Source organism: Dama dama, chromosome 19, assembly GCF_033118175.1.
Source record: "Dama dama isolate Ldn47 chromosome 19, ASM3311817v1, whole genome shotgun sequence".
Taxonomy (NCBI): Eukaryota; Metazoa; Chordata; class Mammalia; order Artiodactyla; family Cervidae; genus Dama; species Dama dama.
The window spans coordinates 82,203,799-82,229,878 of NC_083699.1; the positions used below are offsets into that span (position 1 = coordinate 82,203,799).

At 52.8% G+C, this 26,080-nt stretch overlaps 1 protein-coding gene across 2 annotated transcripts in view; it reads right to left on the bottom strand.

Moving 5' to 3' along the window:
• The window catches only part of RAB6B (RAB6B, member RAS oncogene family), a 58,506-nt gene extending 33,472 nt beyond the window's left edge, over positions 1-25,034 (bottom strand). Inside the window, exon 1 of one of the 2 annotated variants that reach the window (XM_061167622.1) lies at positions 24,689-24,723. Coding sequence is in view for 1 of the 2 variants with exons in the window: in XM_061167621.1 (XP_061023604.1) it covers positions 24,799-24,868 (70 nt within the window). In the remaining variant the exon portion in view is untranslated. Of the gene's footprint in view, positions 1-24,688; positions 24,724-24,798 lie in introns of those variants that run through there. The other variant, XM_061167621.1, reaches the window with a different exon arrangement.
• Between the last annotated feature and the right edge of the window lie 1,046 nt (positions 25,035-26,080).

A 26,080-nucleotide genomic window follows, 5' to 3' on the forward strand; every position in this document is an offset into this window, starting at 1 on the left:
CAAGGGGAAACAAGCTGACAGCTCCTTGCCCAGGGCCAGAGCTGAGTGGGGCCAGGATGAGGAGGTCAGACCGTGAACTGAGTTCCTATGCCTCACGCTCCTCAGCATCTCTGGGTCATGCTGGGTTTCAGGATTCTGCCAGGTCATCACTGCCACTGCTGTAGATGTCATGGAGCTCCAGGAATAGCTTCGCCTAAGCCAAGGAACCTTTCCCTTGGGATGGGCAGGAGGCAGGGTTTCCCCCTACTCGGGCAGTGCTTGACCCAACCTAGAAGGCCAGAAACTAGGAATTCAGGCAAAAGGCAGGCTTAGAAAATCAAGGATGGATGGTTTAAGACACCTGGGGTGTAGCACCCCAAACTGAGGCCTGGACTGAATGACAACCTCATTATGGATTTGATGCAAAAGGGAATGAGTTCTTCCCATTCTTCCAGGTCAGTTTTTTCATTTCTCAGAACAGAAGCCCTCCTCTTCCCTGCCTCAGAGCTTCCCCAAGACCACCCATACTCTTTCCATGGCTGCCGGGCCGGTGTGGCTCAGACTCTGTCTGAACCTGTCAACTTGGCCTTCCTGCTTGGAGGCCTCCTCCTCGCCTCGGCCTCGGTCTGCACCCTTCACTGCAGGCAAGTGTCCGTGGCCAGCGTGTCCTGCCCCAGCCCCAATTTGGGTAAGACTGACCGCCGGGCCTCCACCCTGATCTGTGGCCTCGGGGGCTCCAGGGCGGGGCTCACCAGCCTGAAGGGGACCAACCACCCCTCAGAGTAGAGCCCCGGGCAATGCTGTCTGGCACCAGCAGTGGGAAAGGAGCCTCCACACTTTGCCCCCAGGGCCCTGAGACAGATCTTCACCAAGGAGCCCCTCACCCACTGATGCCCTGTGTCACGTCGAGAAGTGGGGCGGGTAAAGGGGCCCCCACATCTACATTCCTCTTCGCCTGAAGGGCAGGGGCCTCTTCCTGACCCCACACCCCACCCTCAACAACTGCCCCAGGTGGAAGGTGCTGGAACCTGGATATGGAGAGCCCACCCACCGGGTCACTCTCAGGCTCACCACCAAGAGCTGCCGGACAGCTGGAGCCATCCCCTGACTGGCCACGGCCACTGGGGTGTGGCCAAGGGGAGCCCAAGAGGGGCCGCGCATTCAAGCAGCTGACAGGGCTGGGTGGGAAGGGGAAGGAGGCCCTCCCCTGAGGCCCCCCATCCTTCTGCGGCCCCCTGCATCCTCTGGGAGGGCCATCCTGCCCACATAGCTCTGTTCTCAAGGTCACATTGCCCCACTGCCCTAAGGACAGCTCTCAGATACCACCACAGCAATGCAGAGCTCTTTTCAGGAGCAAAGATTCAGCTCTTTTGGCAGGATTTTATTAAAATTAAGCAAGCAAATCATAACTGAGCTTTTTCCTCTCTGCTCACAGCTCAGCAATATTCTCATAATCTTCTGGCAGTTTAGGCGCACATGATTAAGCAGGGAGATGCATTTTCCCTCTTTCACCCAAATGAGGGTGAGAAAATTCATCCTGAGCACTTACTAGGAGGCTCCAGAAAGAAGGAATGGAAACGTTCTTACTGAACTTCTACTCAGCACCAGACAAGAAATTCTTAGTTTTCCTCATTAATCCTCATCGGGATCCAATAAGGTGGTTCTTGTCTCCAAGGTCATGAGGCTGGGAAGCAGAGGTACTGACATATAAACCCAGGTATGACGCCTAAGACCTCGCCTCGTGCAGGACGCAGTGCTGGTTTATGGAAAGGTCTGGGCAGCAGCAGAGCGGGAGGTCACAAAGGGCAGGGGTCCTGGGGTGGGGGCTGCGGCTTGGCAGTCAGGAAGGCCACAAGGGGTGGGGAGCAGCCCGACGGGGAAATGGGGGTTTGGAGGAGAAGAGGTATTTCAGGCAGAGGGCACAGCGTGAGCACTGAGGCAGGGAGACAAGAAGCTTGTGTAAGGCGATGGGATGGGAGGCAACAAGCTAATCGCAGTGAAGGAGGGGCAGCAGCCTGGCCAGGACCCATGGGGACACACTGGCGCCCTCCAGGTCCACTTCTGACCTTGGTCTCAGGGGAAATGGGGCCAAACCAGGTGTGTGAGGGATAGATAACGAACACTGTCCAAGGAAGCTCTGTATGGGCACTGGGTTAAACTCAGATCAGAAGCAAGCCCAGTGGGACAGGGCTAGATGGCCAGGCCTGTGGCCACAGCGCGGAGCACAGTTCCCTCCCAGGGATGGCAGGAGCTTCCGAAGGGTCTTACGCAGAGAGGCGGTGGGAAAGGTGTGGCGGATCATAATGCCCGTGATGGCTCACAAAAGACACCCCAGCCCACGTGCTCTCCTCACAGGGCACCTCTGCCACTCTCTCTGGGGGGAAGTTTGCGGGCATATGACTATGGCAGAAATGGCACTGTGTGTGACTCCAAAGGCAAGGTTAAAAAGGCAGCACAGCTTCTGTCTGGAGAGCTCCAGCCCCCTCACACTCTGGAAGCTAGCCCTCCAACCCAGCTGCCATGCTGAGAGGATGCCAAAGGCAGCCTACACACAGGAGGACCACACGGAGACACCCACATGGCAAGAAATGGAGACCCCCCAGTCAGCAGACCTGTGGGTGGGCGAGCCCTCAGATGACTCAAGCCCAGCCTTGGAGCCATTAAAGTGGGACAGAGACACCGTTTCCCTGCTAGGACCTGCCCAAACTATAGATTCCTAAGCAAAGAATATAGCCTCATTGTCTTGAGCCACTAAATTTTGGAGTGGTTGCCAGGAGAAATATCAACAACCTCAGAGATGCAGATGATACCATTCTAATGGCAGAAAGTGAAGAGGAACTAAAGAGCCTCTTGATAAGGGTGAAAGAGGAGAGTGAAAAAGCTGGCTTGAAACTCAACATTCAAAAACGAAGATGATGGCATCGGTTCCATCAATTCATGTCAAATAGAAGGGGATAAAATGGAAGCAGTGACAGATTTTATTTTCGTGGCCTCCAAAATCACTGCAGATGGTGACTGCAGCCATGAAATTAAGACACTTGATCCTTGAAAGGAAAGCTATGACAAGCCTAAACATCGTATTAAAAAGTAGAGTATCACTTTGCTAACCAATGTCTGTATAGTCAATGCTATAGTCAAAGCTATAGCCAGCAGCACTCACCTGGATCTCAGCCATGGGGCGACTTACTCCCCCAGCCTCCCATGACCCCCACTCCCCATCTCAGTGCAGGTCCCAGGTAAATGGATTTTTGTAACTTCAGGTGGCTTCTAGGTAGCAACAGAGGATGTGAGGCATCTCTACTCGCTCAAACACCTGCCGGGGGCTCACTCTGTGCTAGGCCCAGGCTGGGCACAGAATCCACAGTGGAAAGCAGATGACCCTTTGCCCTGCAGCAGCAGCCCAGCTGAGCTGAGGGAGCAAGATTCAGGTGCAAACACCCAAGATGGCAGGCAACTTGAGACAGGGCTACTGAGAGGCCAAAAAAAAAAAAAAAAGACAAGGTCACTGTCTGCTGGGGAATTGCAGAGGTGTCCTGTAGGAAGCTGTAACAAACCTAGACTGCATGTTAAAAAGCAGAGACATTACTTTGCCAACAAAGGTCCATATGGTCAAAGCTATGGTTTTTCCAGTAGTCATATATAGATGTGAGAGTTGGACCATAAAGAAGGCTGAGCACCAAAGAATTGACACATTCAAACTGTGGTGCTGGAGAAGACTCTTGAGAGTCCCTTGGACTGCAAGGAGATCAAACCAGTCAATCCTAAAGGAAATCAACCCTGAATATTCATTGGAAGAACTAATGTTGAAGCTGAAGCTTTAATACTTTGGCCGCCTGATGCAAAGAGCCAACTCAGTGGAAAAAAGCCCTGATGCTGGGAAAGACTGAAGGCAAAAGAAGGGGGCAGCAGAGGATGAGATGGTTAGACAGCATCACCGACTCAATGGACATGAGTGTGAGCAAACTCCGAGATAGTGAAGGACAAGGGAAGCCTGGTGCACTGTAGTGTATGGAATGGGCAAGAGTCGGACATGACTTGGTGACTCAACAAGAATACAATGAGTAAAAGTGCTATGAACATTTGTGCCCACATTTTTTTTATGGATCTAGGTTTTCATTTCTCTTGGGGAAAAATCTAGAAGTAAAAATTGCTAGATCAAAGGGTTTGTGTATGTGTAACTTCATAAGAAACTATTAATACCTGTTTCCAAAGTTGAAATGGAAGCAGAAAAATCCAGTAATTACTTCTATATACAGTGCAAGTAACATTAACCATAAAAGAAAAGACCCTGATGCTGGGAGAGATTGAAGGCAGGAAGAGAAGGAGACGACAGAGGATGAGACGGTTGGATGGTATCACCAACTCAATGGACATGAGTAAGCTCCAGGAGATGGTGAAGGACAGAGAAGCCTGGTGTGCTACAGTCCATGGGGTCACTGAGTCAGACATGACTGAGCGACTGAACAACCACCTGCAGGAGGTGGCGCTTGGGCTGGGTCTTGACGGATGGAGACAAGACATCAGGGGAGTGATATTCCCAGGGGAGTGACCAGACGGGTCTGGTGACATGAGGCTAAGGCGTCCTCTGCACACAGCTGCCCCTTACCCACATCTCACCACTGCTACCACCTGAAGCCAAAGACTCCCAGGACTTTGGGGTCAGTGCCCATGAGAGTTCCTGGGTGCAGCTGGCACCCGGCTCACAGGGTGACACCTGAGTAGGCTGTGAACCCTCAGACCCCAATGCAACATTGTCTCCCTCCATGAAGGACTCCTCTCTGCCCTGTCGTCTCTATAGCAGGTGTGGGTGGAGGTGGATGGAGGTAGAGAGATTTCCATGAGGGCCAGGAATGGGGCAAAATGTGAGACAGAGCACAAGAAATGAGCTGGAGACTTGATGGAGGGTCTGCCAAGGCCTGGCAGTATATGCCCCACCAGAAGAGTCTCCCCCTCACTAAGCCATCCCCGAAACTTGCCCCAAAATCTGTTCTCTGTGGCATGCTCATGTTTACTGCCCACACCAGTGTAGGTGTGCCATTGAATGGTCGGTGGATCCCGTCTGGTCCTCCTTGGGGTCAGAGGGCTGGGCCCAGGGTGGGAGGTAGGAAAGCTGTGGCAGGGCTCACTGCCATCTCCAGGCTGCTGTGGCGGGCTGCCCTCCTCTTAGACGCCGGTGTTTTTAGAGAAGGGAAAGGGTCTCTGCATCCTTGGCCCAGAGCCTCTATCAGCCAGCCCCGGTAGCAGAAATGTCCACAGCTGTCACAAAGGTCTGTCACTCGGAGCTAAAAAGGCAAATCTGATTCCCCAAGGATCAGGCCAAGCAACCCATTCCTAGGATGGGCCTGGCTGACTCAGATCTCCCATCCCCTCAGTTTCTAGAACATAGATAGGAGATGTTGGGAAGGGCTGCTCACCAAGGGGTCCAGTCCTCGTCCTGATGCTGGGAAGGTGGCCAGGCCCTCTCTGTTTAGTGTCCCTGCTCTGCAGGGCCTGGGAAGAGGGTTCCACCATTCCCCTGCACACCCTGTCCACAAAGTCCCCCATTACTGCCTGACCATGGGGTACACAGCCCCCAGGCCCTGTGGTGACAAGAACAACAGCTGGAGACATGAGCTTCATCTGTCGGATTCTTGTTTCCTTTTGTTCTGTTTTCACAACCAGAAAACTCAGCCCCACCCACCCTCCTGCAAGGTGGACAAGCATGGAGGCCCAGGGGCCAGGCTCCCACTGCACACACCCTGCCACCCTGTACTCAGAAACGCTGCCGCAGAATAGGGCTCTGCCAGCTCCTACCTGAGCCCTGAGGGGCCAGCTGGCTCACCGTAGGCTAAATGAGGAAACACGTGAAAATTCCATTTCAAACCATCCCCCAAAGGACTCAAACTGTAATTAAGAAGTATGCAAAGCTCTTCATTGGACACTTTAATTAAGTGTGTTAATTCCCTCTGCCAGAGGATGCTCAGTCACCTGGGCCTCACTGGGGGATCCAGGGAAGACAGAACAGAGGAGGGAGGAGGAGGGAAGAAGCCAAAGAAGGGGTTGCAGGACAGTCTGTGTGTGGGGGGTGGGGGGTCTGGGCTGGCCCAGGCCCTTTCTCCTGCTCCAGTCAGGAGCCTGGCCCATCCCTGACGCTCTTGCTTCCGCACTGTCCTCCACCTGTCCCCATCTGCTCTGTCTGGACCCAGGACACCAGGAAAGTCTGTCCTGGGTCAGGGGCAGTAGGGTGTTGTTCACTCTGTCCCCCCCCCCCCCCCCCACCAATGTATATCTCAGCTTTGCCATTTAAGGAGCTAAGAGGTCATTATTCCAATGAGGTCAGGTTAGGTGGTCTTTAAGGGCTGCTTCCACTTTGACAATGCTTACCAAGTCTGAAATGCAGCTGGATAAAGGGACCAAGGGAGGGGCTCATTTCCTGCTATGAGCAGAGTCCCTCTGACCCTTGGTTCTTACTAACCTTCAAACATTTCACGCCCACTCCCACCTGCATCAACCTGGAGCCCTGAGAGCACAGAAGGGCCTGTGCTCCACTGTGTCCTCTGGTGGAAGAACAGAGGATTGAGGGGCCCAGGGAGGGTGCACCGGGCTGGGAGCTGTGCACAGGAGTGCTTGCACTCATCTGCACTAACCCTCTCCTGTTTCTCCCCACAAAATGGTGAATTTTGAAGCTATCAGCGCTTAAAATAATATCAGGATATAATAGCTACCTATCAATAACAATAGTGAATAGCTGCCCAATCCCTCTGAATGCCTCTACTACCCTGGGGAGGTCTAACACCATTCTCCCCAGTGCAGCAGCCTCTCTTGCAGCTCTGTTGGAAGCATCTGACTTAGGCTTTTCCCACTAGATACTCACGTGAGACTCACCAGAAATGAATCTAGTGAGGTGTGGGATGTCCCTGGATTCTGCATGCAGGGGCGGCCATGACGTGGGTTTCAGCATCAGTCTTTGCCAGTTCTCAGCACATGGGCTGTCTCTCCCCCTGGACCAGTCCTGGTATGACTCAGGCTGCTGCTCCAAGCCTGGTCCTCTGAGCCTCCCAGAGACTCTGAGCTCCCTAGTCATTGCTCTGACACATTGACTGTCTGCCTGAATCAACGGGAGAGTGAGAATAGATTTTTCTTATTTGCAACTAAGAACTTTGAGAGCGATATAAGACAAAGGACAAATAAGCTAAAAAGAGAAGGCGGGGGAAAAGAAGTTTGTTCATAGACATACACCTTAAAATATATTACTCAATCATTAAAGTCAGACTAAGGTATTGCCCAAGACTCTTGACAGTCAAAAAAGTCAAGCAAAAAAAAGTGAACATGACCAACTGTTCAGTTCACAGTATTCATAAGATAAAACCAAACTACTCATTTAACAGTGAGTTTTCAATAAGAGCTGAATAGCAGAAAGTTCTTGCAAAGAGTCTGGAGTACAGAAATCATGCAGCAAATTTAATGTTTATATAATTAATTGTAAAACATTGCAGATGAAAATCAAGGATGCTAACCAGACCAGACAACACCACTGCCCAAGCCAATGTTCTCACTCATAGGCCTAGACCAGTGTCCGCTACAAATAAATAATTAAATGAAAAGCCAAAGACCAAAGGATGTTAGCTTCCAGTCAACATTGTGTAAAAAGGATCAGATTTGTCTTCTCACTGGAAACATCCAAAATAAAGACAAAACATAATAAGAAAAGACAGTACACCAGGCAATAAAGGTCAGTAAACCCTGAGGGATATGAAACAAATGAGGTGAGCCCCCTAATTGCTTCAGATTGTTGCTTTGAGAAAATTTCAGGCCATGGGACAGGCAGCAGGGAGACGGAGCTAAGAGTCCAGGGAAAACAAGGCAGCCGAAGTTCACAAGAGAAGACAGAGGTACAGAGAGGGTGAGGGAACACCAGAGGTCTGCAAAGTGACTCCCTTAAGTCTTTGGCTAAGGATTGATCAGCAAAGATGTACAAAAAAAACTGCTCAAGACTTGGGAAAGAAACACCCAAATGGATTAAAAAGGAAACACTGCCTGGCATCCACACAGGCCTGGGATAGCGCCTGCTCCTACCAGCCAGAGTGAAAACATTCCTCACTCATGGGACATTGGGGGCGAGAACTCAGAAGGGCTGTGCCTCAATAGTGGGAGATAATTAGCCCCAGACTGAGCACCACTCCAGTCCCAGCTAACAAATCCTAAGAATATCTACAGAAATACAAAAACTGTACAATACACAACGTGACAAGATTCACAATGTCTAGCATCTAATAAAAAATTACTAGGCATGAAAAGAAGCAATAGATCCTTAACAACGAGGGAAAAAAATCTATTGAAACTGACACAAATATTAGAATTAGCAAACAATTACTAAAAAAAAAAAAACAATTATTACGACTGCATTTCATATGTTCAAAAAGTTAAACAGAGAGATTTCCCTTGTGGTCCAGTGGTTAAGATCCACCTTGCAATGCAGGACACACAGGTTCAATCCCTGGTGGGGAAACTAAGATCTCACATGCCACAGAGCAATTAAGCTCACTTGCCACAACTACTAGGCCTACATGCCACAACTAGAGAGCCTATGCACCTCAGTGAAAGACCCCATGATGCAATGAACACCCCACATGCTGCAACTAAGGCCCAACGCAGCCAAATAGGCATTCTTTTAAAAAGTTAAACAGAGATATGGCAGATATTTAAAAAGACACAACTCATCCTCCTAGAGTAAAAACTATATTGTGGGAGATGGAAAATATGTTAGATTGGATTAGCAACAGACTAATCCCAGATTAACTGCAGAAGAAAAGATTAATGAACTTGAAGACATATTAATATCTAAAATAAAATGCAGAGTAAAAAGAAAAGAAATAAATTATTGGAGTACCAGTGAGCTATGGGATGACATCAAGTAGACTAACATACACATAATTGGAGTCCTTGAAAGATCTGAAGAAAGGTTTACTGAAAATACTCTGAATTTGAGAGAAAATATAAACCCATAGATCCAAAAAGTTCAACAACCCCCAAGCAAAGGAAACATAAAAGAAACCAAACAAACTTATATCATAATCAAACTGCAACAAATCAGTGATACCAGAAATTCATAAGAAGAGCCAGGGGAAAATGACACATTAAACAAATATAAGGAAGAAACAAATATAAGGAAGGCAGCAACTTATCCTCAGAAACAAATACAAATATAAGGAAGACAGCAACTTATCCTCAGAAACAATGCCAGCAATATCTGTAAAGTACAGAAAGAAAAACACATTAATCTAGAATTCTGTAGCTTTAAGACATATACAATCTAGCATCTTTCAAAAACAAGAATGAAATAAAAAAACTTTTTCAAATATTCAAAAGCTGATAGAATTAATCACCAGAAGACTCTCACAACAAGGAATGTTACAGGTGGTCTTCCAGGAGAAAGTGAAATGACACTAAATAGAAATGTGGATCCACATAAAGGAATGGTGAACACAGGGAATGGTCACTACATGGCTAAATATGTAAAATTTCTTTCATATCATTTAGATATCTTTAAGAGACACCTGACTGTTTAAACAAAAATAAGAAAGTTATCGGATCACAGATCTAAGAGAACACTGAAGAAAAATCTTCGTTACCTTGTCAGAAGCCATGCAAACCAGAAGAAAGTGAAGTGATACATATGAAGGACTGAAAGAAAAATACTGTCATCACAGAATTCTATACCCAGCAAAAATCTTTCAAAAATGGAAGTGCAATAAAAAAGTCAGGTACCAAGACTATTTCTAGCTAGCAGACCTACAACACAAAAAAGGAAGTCCTTGGGGCAGAAGAAGCAGGACACCAACACATTCACACACCACAGAAGGTTAGTACACTCACTGACAGGTCTAGATTTTAATCCTGGCTCTGCCACTGTGTGCTCTTGAGTTAGTCACTCTCCTCTCTGAGGCTCAGAGTCCTTATCTGTCCAATGGGGGAAGAAATGCCTATTTCACAGAAGTGCCATGAATACCATGAGAGAAGTAAAAAGTTGTCATTCTGGGTAAAAGGCATATGGAAAGTCTTCATAATATTCCTACAACTTTCTATAAGCCTAAAAGTATTTTGCCATAATTTTAAATAATATAAAAATAAAAGTTAAAGGAAAAAATAAACAGGATGATTTTTAAAATTTATGCATACATATACATATAGTGCATAACACTATAGCCATGTCTCTCAGATTCTGAACACATTCAGGAAATGGCTTGTTCTGATTAAACATTCTGGTCAACATGCAAATTTCCTAAGGAACTAGAATATAACTATATTTGGCATCAACAGTTTTCACAGAGAACCAGGACCTAGGGGAAAATTGCTGTGAGCCCTTCTAAGCACAGACGGGAGAGGGAGCAAGCCTTGACAGGCCAGCTTGGTGGGCAGAACCTGGCATAACCACACAGGCACATGCTCACCAAGATGCATGCAATACACACACACGAACACACTCAAGCCAGCAGGCACCAGAAGCCCTGGTGTGTGAAGAAACTCTCTAGTACTCCTGGTGTCTTAGCTGTGAAATGGAGAAATCATCAGGATTTCTTAAAAATTACCTGAGATCTGAGCACATAGTGATCAGCCCACCCACTGTCTGGACCCTCTCTGCCTCAGAGAACCATCTCAAACACTCTTGTCAGCTTCAAAGGTGCTGAATCTCCCCTCCATGTCCCCAAAGCACCAGCACCAGCGAGCTTTGAGTGGTAGCTACCCTCCATCCCCAGCTAGAACAGGAGCCCTGCCCATAGCACACACAGTTACCCCCTGGCCTGGCTTCCCTGGACAGCCAGACCCCGGGTGGGCAGAACATGCTCCATTCCAATCCGCTTGAGGCTCAGCCCAACTCCACACAAACCCTACACTGGCCATCATGTCACATGTCTGAGAGCTGCATGGGTGCTATGGAGAATTCATCCACAGTGAGGATATGCACATTTCAGAGCAGGAAGCAGCATACACTGAATTCCCACCACCAGCTGATCTTTTGACAAGGCTGATGTTAATGCAATTTGGTAGTTTATTTAACTGAGAACTCTTGGCCCATCCATGGCACGGAGGTTTGCAAAGTAATATTATAAGTACATACTCACATTTACACTTGTCTTCCTCAGGCAAATTGTTGGTGGCATTGCTGTTAAAAGCCTCATTCTAGGGAGAGGAGAGTGGGGGTGGTGACAGAGAGGGTAGACAGAGTGCAGAGAGCCACGGCTTTTGTTTCCCAGATTATCAGCTGAGGTCCAGTCAGAGGGGTCTTGTGACAATGGACCGACAGCCTCCATGCATGGAGGCCTGGTCATGAGACCAAGCTCCCTCGGGCAGGTGGAAGGTGGCCTCAAGGTCACAGGCTGCTGGAGACAGGGCATCCTTCTGAGGAACGCTGGGCTGGCTGATCAGGAGTGCTGACTCCAAGGCTTCCCCATGCACAGGGGCTGCTCCCAGCACTCATGTGGGCCCAAAGCCCCTCCCTGGCCCTGCACCCCACCCCCACCCCCGCCGAGTCTGCTCACTCCAGGCACCTTGCTGCTTTGCCACAGAAGAAACAGGCAAAATCCCAGGCCACTGCATGTTCAGGGGGCTGGTGAGGCAAGAGTGGACATGGAGACCTCCCCACTCAATCAACGGAAAGAAGAGCCCTCCTGCCTTCAGGATGGGCTCAAGGGCACCTGCTCAGGCTTCACGCAGGGAGTAAGGACAGACCTGCAGGTGAAATTTAGAGACAAGGATCCTTGTTTCTGGGGTGGAAGAGGCATTCTATATCTCTGTGTCCCTAGGCCTGACAATGAGCACAGGAACACTCAGCAGGCAAGGAAGATTCTGCGTCTCTAGCCCTGTGGGCCAGAAATGACTGCCGGCTAGGCACTGGGGTGCTTGCAGGGCCAGGCTTGGGGAACAAGGAACTGGGTGGCTATCCAGGTCTCCTCCTGGACTTAGATGCCTGGGTGCCAGAAAAAAACGTAGCCAGCCTCACCTGCCTCCATCCCAGAAGCTCCAAAGCAGCACCACAGAGAGTGGGAGCCATCGAGGACCTTGGAATTAAACTTGACCCAGCCTCTCGCCGAGCTGACCAGATGTGAGGTCAGAGAAGAGGCGCCACTTGCCCAGGATCACACAGCACAAGGGTCACAGTCAGAGAGTAACTCTCCTGGTGCATAGCCCAGAGCTCCACCTCTGAGCCCATCAGGCTTACTGAAGTGTGCCCAGGTCAGGAAGGTCCTGCCTCTTGAAGCCCCGGGAGAAACACAACATGGGAGAAGCAGCAGAGATTAAACTGCAGTAAGGCCCTGAAGCCTGGCTTCTAGAAGGATGACAGATCAGAGTGGCTTCAGAATACCAAATCATGGCAAGAAGGCACCTAGAGATCACCTGATCCGGTGCTTCACATAACAGGAAAAATCAGAGACCCAGGGAGCAGGAGGGTTTGGTCAACGTTGCACGAAGGAAGAGCAGCAGCAGAGCAAGAACCAGGGTCCAAATCTTGGGCTACCCCAATGCCTGCTTTGGGGGGCTCAAGCCAGCTGCTTAGCCAGGGGCAGGTCACAGCCCCTCCTGGAAGCTCCAATTCCTTGTCTGCAGAAGAAGAGCATCTCTAAGGTGTGTCCTCCCTGGAAACATTTTCACCCCATCTGTATTAGTTATCTGTTGCTGTGTAACAACCCCACGAAGTGGATCAAAACAACACATATTTATTATATCACAGTCTCCTGGGGCAGGAGTCTGGGCACGGCTTTCCTGGATCCTCTGGTTGGAGTCTCACAAGGTTACAATCACAGTATTGACTAGACTATGTTTCTTTCTGGAGCTTGGGTCCTCTTCAAGACTCCCATCTGTGGTGGTTGACAGAATTCAGTTCCTCGTGGCTAGAGGACTGTTTCTCCTCTAGAGGAACACCCACAGTTCCTTTCCATATGACCCCTCTCTACCCTCTCCCCACATGGAAGCTCACTCCTTCAAGGCCAGCAGAGGAGTCTTTCAGAGCTACAATCACAGGAGTGACAGCTGTCCTCCCTGCCATACTACATTGGCTAGAAGCACGTGTTGGGTTCCATCTGATTCAAGGGGAAAGGACTACACAAGGGTGACTCATTTAGGGTCACCTTAGATCGTTATCTGCCAAACCATCTCACATTCCTAAAAGATGCCCCCTCTACTCTTGCCTTAGCCTCCGCCTCCTCTCCTGCAGCGGCGTCAGTGGCCGGGCACCTGCAACAGAACCTCACAGGTCTCTCTGTTAGAGGCTAGGACTACCTCACCGTACACTTCCCACAGCACTGCCAGCCCTCTGGCTGAGGTGGACAGACGAGCAGACACTGCTGTCTGGACTAGAACTCTGGTTTAGATGACCCTTTAGCTGCATGATGGAGGAACACAAGGAGCTGAGCTGTTCTGGCCCAGCCTCTGAAGTTCTGCCCTCTTCTGACGCAGGTGGGAGACAACAGGTGGGTGGGCTAGGTGTGTGACACGCATGTCACACTCTGATGTGGGCAGCAGCCTGCAGTGCTCCGGCTGGATGTGGGGGAGTGATGGATTAGATCAGGGGAGAATTTCCGGATGCTGGTGCTGCACGTAGGATCTGTTAATATCCCAAAATGAGTGGCTGCTCTGAGAGTGGCTTTTTTATTTCCCCTAAAAAGAAACCCTTCTCAGAGGTGCTCTTAACACAAAGAAGAACAGAACCAGACAATCACGTGGATCCAAGGCTTGACCCCACTTGCAGCCGCCCAATCTGGGAACTGCGATGTCCTAGTGGGGAAGAGACACCTGGACTTGTGGAGGGAGAGACAAGACTGGGTATGTTCAAGGAAGCCTGGAGTCTCAGCGCTGGTGCAGTGAGCTGACAGACGCCCCCCTCACCCCCGGGACAATGTGGGAGCCCTTCTCTCACTCCTGCTCTGCCTGGTGAGGGGTCGTCGGTCTCCTCACAGCAGCGGGTCCCGACCTCTCACCTCATCCTCCACCTGAATACAGAATGAGTCCCATCATTCCTGTGCCCAACAGGAATCAGTGTCTCCACAGGATCCTTTGATTCTCTTTGGTCAGCACCACTGCCTGGAGCCTACACCAGCCGAGCTTCCCCAAGGCAGAAGCGTGAGACGGCCAGAAGCCCCGTGACAGTGGCGCTTGGCATGTGGGTCCAGTGGGGGGCCTCCCCTCAGTGCCTCCATGGCCTTCTCTTTCTGGCACCCCTGATGCTCCCATTTTCCTCCCCTGCCCGTCCCGCTTCACTGGATGGGGAAATACCCAAGAAACGTGTGTTCTGAATGCTTTATTCTTTCCATCTGTATGATTTCTGTTCCCTGCTCACCAACATGGTCAGCATAGAACATTTTCTCTACCTCTCTCTCCGTTGCCCTCTCCCCCAGAGGGACCTGTCCCCCGTGTGGGGGTCACACATGCAGTTCTGCAGTCCCAAGCCAGGGATGGGTCTCCTGGTCCCGCCTCTGCCCCGGGGAGGAGGCCAAAGTGGGTAGGGAGCAGGGTTTTGCACAGGTCAAAGCTGGGCTGAGCTGCTTGCTGCCAACTTCCAGGCTGGTTTTTCCTGGGCCAGCAACCTGGGCAGGGGTGACACCGCTGGTGAGCACCAGTTGAGGGCACAGGTCTCCCTATTCACTCTGACCTCACAGATGGTGAATGTGGCCCTGCCCACTGAAACGTGCAGTGACCACTGACAACTCCTAATTAGGATATTCTCCCGACACCAGCTACACTGACAAAGGAATACCCAGGTGGGGCTCAATAACCTCCAGGGCCAGAAGACAGGAGGGGCAGGGAGCAGAGGCTACCAGGGCTTTGGAGGGCAGCATTTCAGGCCTTGAGAAGAGACTGTGAGACCATGACTTGGCCTGTGGGTGGGGGCTGGGTTCAGGACGTCAGGACCTTTCCTCCATGCTGGCTCCCTGGCTTTTTGTGCAGCCCACTCAAGACCGGGTTTCTGTTTCCCAGGTGGGGAGGGAGGCTCTTCTCCACATAGGCCTCCCTCCAGTCCTCAGAGATCCCTGAGCTTGCTGGGGAGCTGGAAGCCACAGAGAAGAACAAGGGGAATCCATGGAAGAAAGCAAAAAAGGGAGTCAGGTGTCTGCTGGAAGGGAAGCCCAGTAAGGGAGGCAGTAAGAGGAGGCCACAAGAGGGCTGGGGCGTGCACACACTCAGCAGCAGCTTCTCACCAGCTGGTGAATTCTGCCCTGAGCAGGATGGGAAGAGTCTGGAAGGGCAGCCAGCAGTCCAGGAGCACCCAGGAGAAGCAGGGGCCAAAGGATTGAGGAGCTTAAGGCAGCCAGTTTGGGCCCATCTGAGGACAATGTGCTCTTGCAGAGAAGGACAAAACCCCCTCCTCCCCATCCCTTAACTGTTTCTGAGTCCTCACTCAACAGAGAAACAATGAAGGAACTATACATCCCCAGCAGAGCTGAACTTGAGAACTGGAAGGAAGCTCAAGTTGACACCTGTCACAAGCCCTTCTCCAAATTCCATCCTCTGAATGTTCCCAGTGGCCTGGTTCAGGACACCTGCGTCTCCTGCTTGCAACCAGATCATATCTTTGTCTTTTAACCTATACACACACCCTTCCTTGGTTGAAGCCCCCCAGTGTGTTCTGGCTACCTGCGGGGAAGGCCCAGACCCTGGCACGTGGCCTGACCCTGCTTCCCCAGGGAGAACTCCTCCCACCACGTTCCTCCAACCACAGCAGAGCCCAGCCACGTGAAGCACACCCAATTCTCTGGAAGACCCACACCCATCACAGCCCTTGGCCTTGGCAGAGCCCGGCCCTCTCATGAAGAGCCAGGAGGCTCATGATGCCTCCCCTCACCTGCCAGTGAATTCCTGCTCACTGTATACCACTTCTTCCAGGAAGCCTTCCCTGACTCCCCAGCAGACCACACCCACAAGATTGCCTGTGTACTTAATATTCCCATCAACACTGGCTGAGGCTTACAACCCACTTACCTTGGGTCAAGCACTATTCCACTCACAGGGCAGAACCTTTGGCTGCAGTCCCTGGGCCGTGTCCTTAGGGAAGGACAGTAGCCGTGAAGTTGAGGTGCTTAGCCTGTGAGCAACTGTGGGGCCAGGGGGTTCAGGGTGAGTTTGCCTGGCTCCCTGCCAGGCTGGGAAGCAGGGAAAACACCACCTTGGGGTTTTCAGGGCCCTTGTGGTCCTTCCGAGCTTGGCGGTAGCGACTTGCCGGTCCTGCACGCTGTGTAAATGCCTCCGCCTCTCAGGGCCTCACTTCCCTCCTCTATAAAATGGGATGGGCAGCTCTACCTGTCAGATCAGGGATGCATGCCCTGCAGCTCACTACACAAAGATAGTCTATCAGTGACTCTCCAAGCTTTGAACCCTTACTTCTCTCCCCCTCACACATCTACCAGGGGGGATCACCATTACTACTTCATTAACAAAATGACCTCCTCTGGAACATTCAGCATTGTTATGTATTATTGCAGTCAATACATCATGAAAGTCATGAAAACCCTACTGTCTTGGGGAGGGAAATGAGCACAGGGGGTCCTGTTACATCCCAACACCCAGACAGAAAGGGCTGGGCTGGGGTGGAAGCCCAGGGCTTGAAAGGACAGCGCTGGTGATGGGGCTGGAACAGGAGCCAGGACTGGGTCAATAAGCCTGACTGGTCTGTGGTGGACACCGCATACCCCTTTTGGCTCTGGGCCTTTCCCAGCCATCCCTGCTTACCACTTGCCCACCTGCCTGCAGAAGGAAGTGTCTTGGAGTAGGAGTACCTGGGAGCTGTCCTCATCAGGGGTCCTCTGTATGGAATAAATGCCTGCCGGCAGGAAGGGCAAAACAGCTCCATCCCTGTTGCCTGGCAAGCTGAGCCAAACACACCAGCAGCAGGGATGAACCATAGCAGCCTGAGGGCACAGCAGGGAGGGCTGGGCCCAGGTGGGTGGGCCTAGAATGCCGGCCAAGAGAAGAGGCGGCAGACTGGAGTGGACCCTACACTGGAGCCCAGGGCAGCTGCATGGGAGACAGCTGACAGAGGCCCTGATCCCATGCCTTCATCCCTGCAGCCCCTCCAAACTGTGCTGTGTCCAGGCTGGGAGTGTTACTGGCTTGGCATCCTTCTCTAAGCTGGCGCTGAATAAAGAACCATTTAGAGCTCCACTGGCCCCAGTGATCACCAGGTCTTCTAGCCTCCAGGGGCATATCGCGAAAGTCCGAGATGGGCTGAGGCTAATCCAACCACATGGCCAGCTGATGGCAGGCACCGGACAGAATCAGGGTTTCCGGGGCCCTGATATCTCCAGGCCTATGAGGGAGGAGGAAGCCAGAGGAAGGGTTACCCCCAGAGCTAGTGGGAACCAGCTTCTCAGAGTGACTGGTTCTTCCCTCCTGTGTAAGTTCTCAGCTAGAACTTGGGGAATAGACTTCCTCTACAGCAGCAGGCTGACTTAGAGGACTTTAGTGACACCATCCCTATCAGCTCCCTTTAAACCATCCCAGATAAGCAGCTCACACTTATGAGAAGAGAGGGCCTGCTATGCAATCCCAGCTCCATCAGACTCCCTCGAGGAGACCTTCCTTCCGAGAGCCCGCTGCCCTCCTCCCCGCAGTCTGGGGGAATCAAAGGCCACCACCCCCCACCCCCCGGCCACGCTGTGTTTGCCAGCTCCACCTCAGCCTGGCACATGATTCCCCAGGAGGCATTTACTGTGGACCCCGTTTCCACACAACCTCAGTGTTCTTCTGTCTCCCTGCCCGCCTCAAGCCTGGGCCTGCCTTTGAGGCACAAGGCCCGGCAGTTCACGGTTTCTCGATGGTGACCTGGGTTTGGATTTCCAGCCTGCCACATAAGCAGGGAGTCACTGGGCGTGACCAGCTCTCTCAGAGCCTCTGCAAAGCAGGATGAACCCCACATCTGCGGCTCCCTTTGTGGAGCCTTGAGCACACTGGGTTTTCCCAAATGCCACCTGGGTTAACTGGGGGAGGGCCCAGGAACCCAGGAGGGTCAACTCCATCTTGTCAGGAAGGGCTGGCTGGGTCTGGACACCACCCCCCCTTCCTCTCCAAGCCTCTAGAATAATGGATCCTTCCCCAGCAAAGTGACCAGGCCACTCCCCAGCTGAGGATCCTCTGCCAGTTCCCCACCACCCTTGGGTGAAAGTCCCAGCTCCTGGCCAAGTCAGTCTCTGTGACCTGCCCTCACCGCATCTCCAGCCACAGGGGAAACTCAGTGAGTCTGTGACCCCAATACTGGAAACCTCTTGCTCTAGGGAAACCCCGTGAAGGCAACAAGCCCCATCCCAGCTGCCCAGGCCCTGGAGAAAAGCTGAGGTCTCCAGCACAGAACGAACCCAAAGGAAGTCTCCTTCTTGACCTGTCCACTGCCCCCAGCTCCTGCTGGGGCTCCGGGCTGCCATGCTTTCCAAGCATTTTATAGAGGTAACCTTTACTTTAAAGGCTCCATTCTGCCCTCATGGGTGAGGAATAATCTGCTTTCTCCTGCACCTGGGTCTGTCCTTTGATTATGTCACCCCCTAGGAAAGACTGCTACCCCATCCAGGACATGTGGTTGAGTCACCTGGGCTCCCACCAGACTTGTTACCAAGAGACCAAAATAAATAGGCCTTTCTACTAAAAATAAATCATTTTACTAAAATAATAATGTATTCATGGTAGTGAAAATTTACTTTTCAAAAAAGATCTCACTTAGTTCAGGGCCAAAGTTACCAAAACAATAAAGGGAATTGGAAATGTCAAGTTTGGTATTAGAAGCTCTCTTAGGAGTCCTCAGGCATTAGGAACCTTCATTCTTCCCTGCCCTGTTCCAGGAAGCAGAGACTGGCTTTCTCATCCTCACAGTCCCCTCAGGGCTTAAGTGCCTAGCCCAGCCTATGGCCTGATTTCCTGGCAGCCTGTCTTTCGGGATCTAACAAAAGCTGGCCATCACAGGGTGCATCGGGTACTTCTCCCTGGCAACCTCCGCCATCTTCTCTGTCGTGAGAAATAGAAAATGATGACAGACACACAGACAGTTGAAGAAATGCCCAGTACAGCAGTCCACTCCCAACGTTTATGAATTCTGCAGTTCGACCTAACCTTTCCTCACCTTCTGCAACGCGGCTGTCCATCTGTTTCTCTAAATTATTTACACTGAGAGCCAGACAGCCCTGCACATTCAATGGCTCATTCATTCCGCAACAGTGGAAGACACGGTGGGGAGGAGAGGGACACTCTGCAGCCTGGATGGGACACGGATGGTACCACCCTCAGGCCTGCTCTGGGTGAGCTTGCAATGTCAAGATAACACATAAGGATAACTATTCATGGGCTAATTTTAGGGATGCAATAAGTAACAAAAGGACAATGAGGTTGTTATATTTTAATGGTATTCATTATAATTTGGAGGTGACAAATGATAACGATAATCAGACCATGTAATCATTGTTACACCTGCACCACCAAAACCAGTTCTCACAGTTTCTTGTTTCTCTTCTGGCTGGTTCTTGAGCATTTATCATCAGCACTGAGGATACCACTTTTTTCCTTATGCCAGAAAGAAGAAAGCACGCACTAAGTTGTGTCTGACTCTTGCAACCCTACGACTGTAGCCAGCCAGGCTCCTCTGTCCATGGGATTCTCTAGGCAAGAATATTGGAGTGGGTTGCCATTTCCTTCTCCAGGGAATCTTCCTGACCCAGGAATCGAACCCAGGTCTCCAGCATGGCTGGCAGGTTCTTTACCAACTGAGCTACACAGGAAGCTCCGTTTCTTATGCTGAGTACAGGTTAACTCTTGTCTTGGTGTCTGTCTGTGTGTGTCTGACCTCATACACCCAGTTGCTTAAAAAAATAAAGCAAAGGTCCTGGGTCTGTATCCAACATCCAAGGTTCCCTCTCTTACCCAGCCACTAAGGCAGGGAGGAAACCTGGGAAGAGAAAAAAACAGGACCATGAAGCTGAGGCACAGAGTCGCCTGGTGACTCAAACCGGATCTCACAGAAAGCTGGATGTGTCCCTTCTGCCCCATCTCTGGGGGCCTTGCTGCTCTCACCGTTCTTCAGAGATGCTGGTAGGGATGGGGGTGCCCTAAGAAACTCAGGCTCCATAAGATGAAGGGTGAGTAGAGCACAACCAAGGATAAATGAGCCAGTCCTCTATGAAAGACTCAAGTGCTGCAGATAAAAATCCTCTGGCTTGACAAAGCGGCAGGTGTCCGCAGGAAGAACCTTATTTCAAAGCTGTCTTGACTCCTTTCACTTTCAATGTACTGATGGGCCATCAGCAAATCCTACACAGCAAAGATCTCTCATCATTTTCACATGAGATATTGAATAAGTACAAACCTCCTGCAGTTGGACAGGTGGGAAAGGTGACTAGATCTTAGGTGCTGAAATTTGCTCTTAAGGGGCTTAAAATTTTAGGTAGGGTTTTTGTACCTAAAAAATGTTAGTAAACATTTTAAAATCCAAAATAATCAACACAACAGAGGTCTCGGGGCAGCATATGATTGTTTTTTAAAATGTTCAGAAAAAGCAAAGCTCTGCCACGGCAAGTGCCCAGCTAGACTGGGCACAGCAGGGCTGGCGGGTCTGGGAGGAGCAAACCTCTGGGGTAGGCACAGTCACCAGGCCAGTGGCGGGCTTCCGGGGTGGCTGTGGCCGTGAGCGTGGTGGGAAGGCAGGGGTCCAGGGTGGGCCCGGCCATGGGCAGGGAGGGAGCCCTGTCAGCAGTGAGGACTGGGATGAAGCCCCTTCCTTCTCAGCAGTAGCAAGCCAGACACCTGAGGGTCACCTTCAGCGTCCTGCTCCCCACCCCACACACTTCTACAAGGTGGGGAGAAGAACAAACAGAGCTTTCTAGAGAGGATGGGCCCCTTGTGAGAGCTACTCCCTGCGCTCAGCCCAGCACGCGGCCTGTAGAAGCATCTCCTCCTCTTCTCCTCTGAAGCCTTTAGAAAGCACCGTGGTCACCTGCCCCCGAAGGTGGGTGGGACACCCTGCTACGTGCTTCCACAGCAGCTGTTCCTCCCTCGTCACGGCTCTCGCAGACCTTTACTGGAATTATACCCGCAGACATCTGCACTCCCCAGTGGACTATAAGCTCCATGAGGCAGGGATCCACTCAAAGACCTGACTGGATGAATAAATGGATGCTGGGAGAAGGAAGGGAGGGGTGGGTGGGGGAGGGAGAGAGGGATGCTTGAGCAAATGACTAAACAACAACGCTGCCTGCAGGGTCACTGTGCGACACGAGTCCAGGGACACCACTCACACTGTGTCCCATGCGTGGATGGCACCTCCAGCAGCACCACTGCCAGGGGCAATGGGGGGCACCTAGTCAGAAGGGGCAGCTGGCCTGCTGGCTTCAGCCTAGGGAAGTAGACCAAACTTGGGTCCACCCATCTTCCTGCTCTGGCTGGAGGAGTCTCAGGGAAGGCAGATTAGCAGAGGCCAGCATGCAGCAGACACAGCACACTTCCTCCTCCAGGCCACATACACTTGGAGAAGCCCTGCATGAAGCCAGAGACCCCATCGAACGCCAGCAGAACTCAGAAGCAGGGCTGTGTCCCTGAGGTAAGCTCCTTCCTCAGATATCTGCTCAGGCCTCCCTTCTCTGGATGCCACCAAGTGCCCAAGTCAGGACTGGTGTGCATCACCCCCTCTCCCCGACCACTGCCATTGGCATGAGAGCAAGGCCAGCAGGCTGAGAGAGCCGTCCGAGCCCCAAGAGGATTGCTCAGCCTCCCCACTGCAAGGAAATCCTTCATCCTGGGTCTACAACACTCTCTGCACAATCCCTTCCCCTGCCAGGCTGACACTGGCCAGTCCTGTATTCCACAATCCAGGGCAAGCAATCATTCTGTGCCTGGAGAGGATGCTCTCTTATAGACTAGAGGTATTTTCTCTAGAGTGGCTCCTTAAGATGTCCCAACCAAACCTGGTCCCCAGTTTATCTCTGAAGGCCCCATGCCCCTGGTATTATCTGGTTCAAGGCACCCTCCTCATCACTGGGCTCCAGGGTGGGCACTCCTCTCTGGGACCCAGCTGTCCTTGCGTACTGGCCTAGAGAGATGCCACCAAGATGCCAGGTACAGGAAACAAGAGAAGGCCATAGCCCTCTACTTCCTTCCCCGGGCCCGTTTCCAGGAGGCTCAGCTTATACAGGCCAGCCCATTGCTGTTCTAGAAGTCTCCACTGTGCTCAGCAGACCTGAGATCCCCATGTACAGAAGGGGAGAGACCTCCCACATCACACAGGGAGGGAGACCCAGGGTGGAGGTGATGACCAGAATTCAGCAGCTCCCTCCACCACACAGGCTGTGGAGGATGTGGGCACAAAGGACCAACATGTGTAAAAGTGCATGCAGGCAAGATGGAAGTCATGGTTGTGGTGGTGATTTCTCTGTTTCACCAGGCTCAGGGATGCACATGTCCCCTGCATAACTTGGGGACCCCAAAGCTCTGTAAAACTGAAGGTGAATAACCCACTAATGACATAAAGTGGGAGGAGTCTTCAGGGCCCTAGAGCTCCCTGCCAGAAGGAACCAGTGTGGCTAATGGCAGTGCCTTTTCCCCTAAAGACCAAGTTCAAAGGGCCCAGAAACCATGATCCCAAACAACTGGCCTGGCATCCCCACCAGGTCACCCAACTCAGCCACAATCCTGGCCAGAGTTTGGTAACCACCACCTCCTAAGAGTAAAGATTCCCAATTCTTGGCTTTCCCAATTCAAGGTCACCTCATTTCCCAATGGCATGTTAGTGACTGTGAACAGGAGACATGAGTTTCAGTCTCAGAAGTGTTAACAACTCACAATAGACCTCTGGGTCCACACCCCACCCTGGGGTTCGAACTTCCCTTATAAACATGCTGAAGAGGTGGGGGCTCACTCTCTGAGGCCTTCAGCTCTTGTTTCTGTGATTTTAGGTGCAAAGGGGGGTTTGTGGAGCTCAGCAGGGGCCTCAGCCCATCAGAGGTTCCGAGGGAGCCCAGAGTTTTCACTCAAACACACCAGATGCATTCTCCTCATCAAACCCCTGGTCCTTGACTGAAGCATATTCAGACTTGGAATAAAAACATGTTTACTGACAACCTCTCAGGGTCCAGCCCTTTGAGAGACACTGGGAAACATGAAGGGGTAAGAGAACGACCCTCAGGCAACCATCTTACAGAGACAGAAACTAAGGCTCAGGGATGCTTCGAAATCTCCTCAAGGGAACACAGCTAAGAATTCAACTCCCAGGGCTCTAGCACTGGTAAGAGGAGCACTGTAATGTGAAGACCAACCCCTCTACCCCCAAATCCCTTTAGGCACAAGAAAAAGTTAGTTTTGTGAAACTGGAATCAGTAGAAACTTAAGAGTCCAGGACACAGGGCTGGCTGGCTGGGCTCATCTTGTTCAGAAATGCCCAGCTTGGCCCTAAAACACACGTCAGAGCTTGGCCACCTTCTGACACCCTTCTCTGAGCCAGCCCTCCATCCCAGGTAATGAGCAGCGGCAGGCAGGCGACTGTCATGTGACCTCCACAACCAGTATGTACACACGCATCACAGCAGCGCTGTTCCTGGGGCTCACCAGGTCCTCCCAAGGTTGTGTGTGTTGCGGCCCCTTGTACAGACAGGCACTACACCGGGTGAACTGGACCGGTCCGTAGAGCTAGAGCTGGTGGTCCTGCCTCCAGAGACAGCCTTCTGCCAGAGCAGGTCAAGGCCCAGCCTGTCTCCCCGCAGCCTCTAGTTAGAGGCCTCTGCAGGGATGCTCGGAGAACCACTCCTTCCTACAAGTGTCAGAGGCTCCATGCTCTTCAGTCTGGTCTTCCCTCCTCAGGACTAACCTGGCTTTCAGAGATGCTTTCCCCGGGGGAGCTACCAGACAGCAGGAAAGCCGTTTGTCTCCCCGTCTCCCTGGCCCCTGGCCCGCTGCCACGGTGGCCTCCCCTCCCCCAAGAAGGGCGGTGAGCTGGGAGGTGGGGGTGGGAAGAATCCGCCGAGAACGCTCTTGGGAGGGGTGCTGGGAAGCCAGGCAGGGCGTGTCGCCTGGTCCTTTCTCTGCCCAGCGCCGGGCTTCACGGCTCTTGGTGCAAGGCGCCCCGGTACCATCCCCCAAATCTGCCCTGCACTGGGGAACCCCGCTGTCATCGCTCAGACCCCTGAGCCTCAAAGCGGCTAACACACAGCAGCGAAGGGCAGCGGGTCTAGAACCTTCTGTGCCCAGTCGGACGTAAGCCAGGGGAGGTAGGCGCCCTGTTCCCCCACGATCTGCACCTGCTCTTTTCAGAGGAGACAGATGTCGGTCTTCTCCCCGCGGCCGTCTGCCCCAGGGCCTGGACGTGTCCGCAATTACGGTTCCCGTCAGGGGCCCCAGGGAGCCCCTCCGGTGCCGCGGTTTGGGGAGCGGCCAGACGACAGTGCCGTCTCGTTCTCTAAAGAGGTGCACGCGCCCTCCCTGCGACCCTCATCGGCGCCCCGCCACCTGCGCGGTCGCCCGCAGCCGGTGCCGCAGTGCGAGCGAGCCAGCGAGCCCGGAGCCTTCACGCCCGCGGCCGGCGCCGCCGAGCGAGCCGCCGCCCTCCAGCCTCCCCGCCGCGCCGCACCAGCACCGCACCCCGAGCGCCCACCCCAGATCCCACCCTCACCCCCACCTCTGGCCCCAGCGCCTCGTCGGCCCTTACCCTCGGAGCCTCCCCTGCCGGCCCCTCCGAGCCGGCCCCGACCTCCCCATCCCCAAACCTCTCCTCTACCCGGGCACCGAGGGGCCTTTTCGAGCCGAGGTCGGCGTCCCAGTGGGGTGGATGATTTGGCGGCGGGGGTGGGCTCGACTCCAAACCCGGGGAATAAGCGGGGTACTTACCGCTCTGCTCCCCCAGGAAGACCAACTTGAATTTTCTCAGTGGGTTCCCAAAATCTCCCCCTGCGGACATGGTGCTGGCAGCTGGGGCTGGGAGAGGAGGAGGAGGAGGAGAAGCGAAGGAGCAGGGAGGGGAGAGGAGGAGGGCGAGGGGAGGCGGCCGGCGGTGCGGGAGCCGGAGGGGGAAGGGCTGGCTGCGCGTCCCTGACTCCCCAGCTGCGTCCCGGCCCCGGCCTGCGGCTGCGTGTCCGGCGGCGGAGGAGGAGGAGAAAGATAAGGAGGAGGAGGAGGAAGGATGGGGCTGGGCGGCCGCAGGCGGCGCTTGATGCGGCGCGCTCTGGACGCCCGAGGCGCGGCGCGGGCTGCGAGGATCGGGCGGAGCGGGGCTCAGGGACTGCGCGCGGGGCGGAGGAGCGCTCTTCCGAGCCGCACCAGTCGGCCCCCTCCCGCCTTGCTTCTCCGCCCGCGCCTGCGCTCTGCGCGCTCCCTAGCCTCTGATGTCATGCGGGGCCCGCGGCGCTGCGGGACTGAGGGGCGTCAGTCCACCCACCCGGAGCCCGCACTCGGGCGGGAGAGGGTAGCCCCGCCGTGCCTCCAAGAGGCTACCGAATCGGACCCTCTCTCATTGCCCCTCTGCGTCTGTCTTCCCCACTCCACCTCTTTTTTGAATGCAGAAAATGACGTGAAATTGTCAAGGGATATTTGTTTCTGGTCTTCAAACCTAGATGTTACCCCTTCTTTCTCCCCCTGCGACACTGATACACACTCAGCCCAGCCATCCGAGAGGGTGAAAAGGAAAGAAGTCGGGGCGGGGGGTCGGTGAGCCCGGGTGTGGTGGACCGTGGGGCGCAGACCGGCTCGACTGTCCTCTTGTGCGTGTGTCTCGCCCTCCCTCCCATCTTCTCCCCAGATCCCTCCTCTTGGGCGCCTCTGTAGAGTCATAGGTGTCCCCACCACCCACCCGCAGACAGGCCCGACTGGAGAGGAGCACTGATAAAAGGAGCACCCTACTTCAACCGCTCCTAAGCATCACTTTATCCTAAACCTGCTGCCCCGTGTGAGAGAAGAGGAACGAGGCCCTGAATGTCAGCTCCTCCATCTCCAGGATGGACCCCTGGATCCCTGGGCCCTGGGATCTCTGGGCTGACAACGCCACTCCTTGCCCTGGCAATTAGGTGTATCTGGACAGTGAGCTCCCAGAGGACAGGAGGGAGACCTTCCATTTGCCTCTGCATTCACCGTTTGCACACAGATAATTTGTGAGTGGGTGAGAACAAGGAGCTGG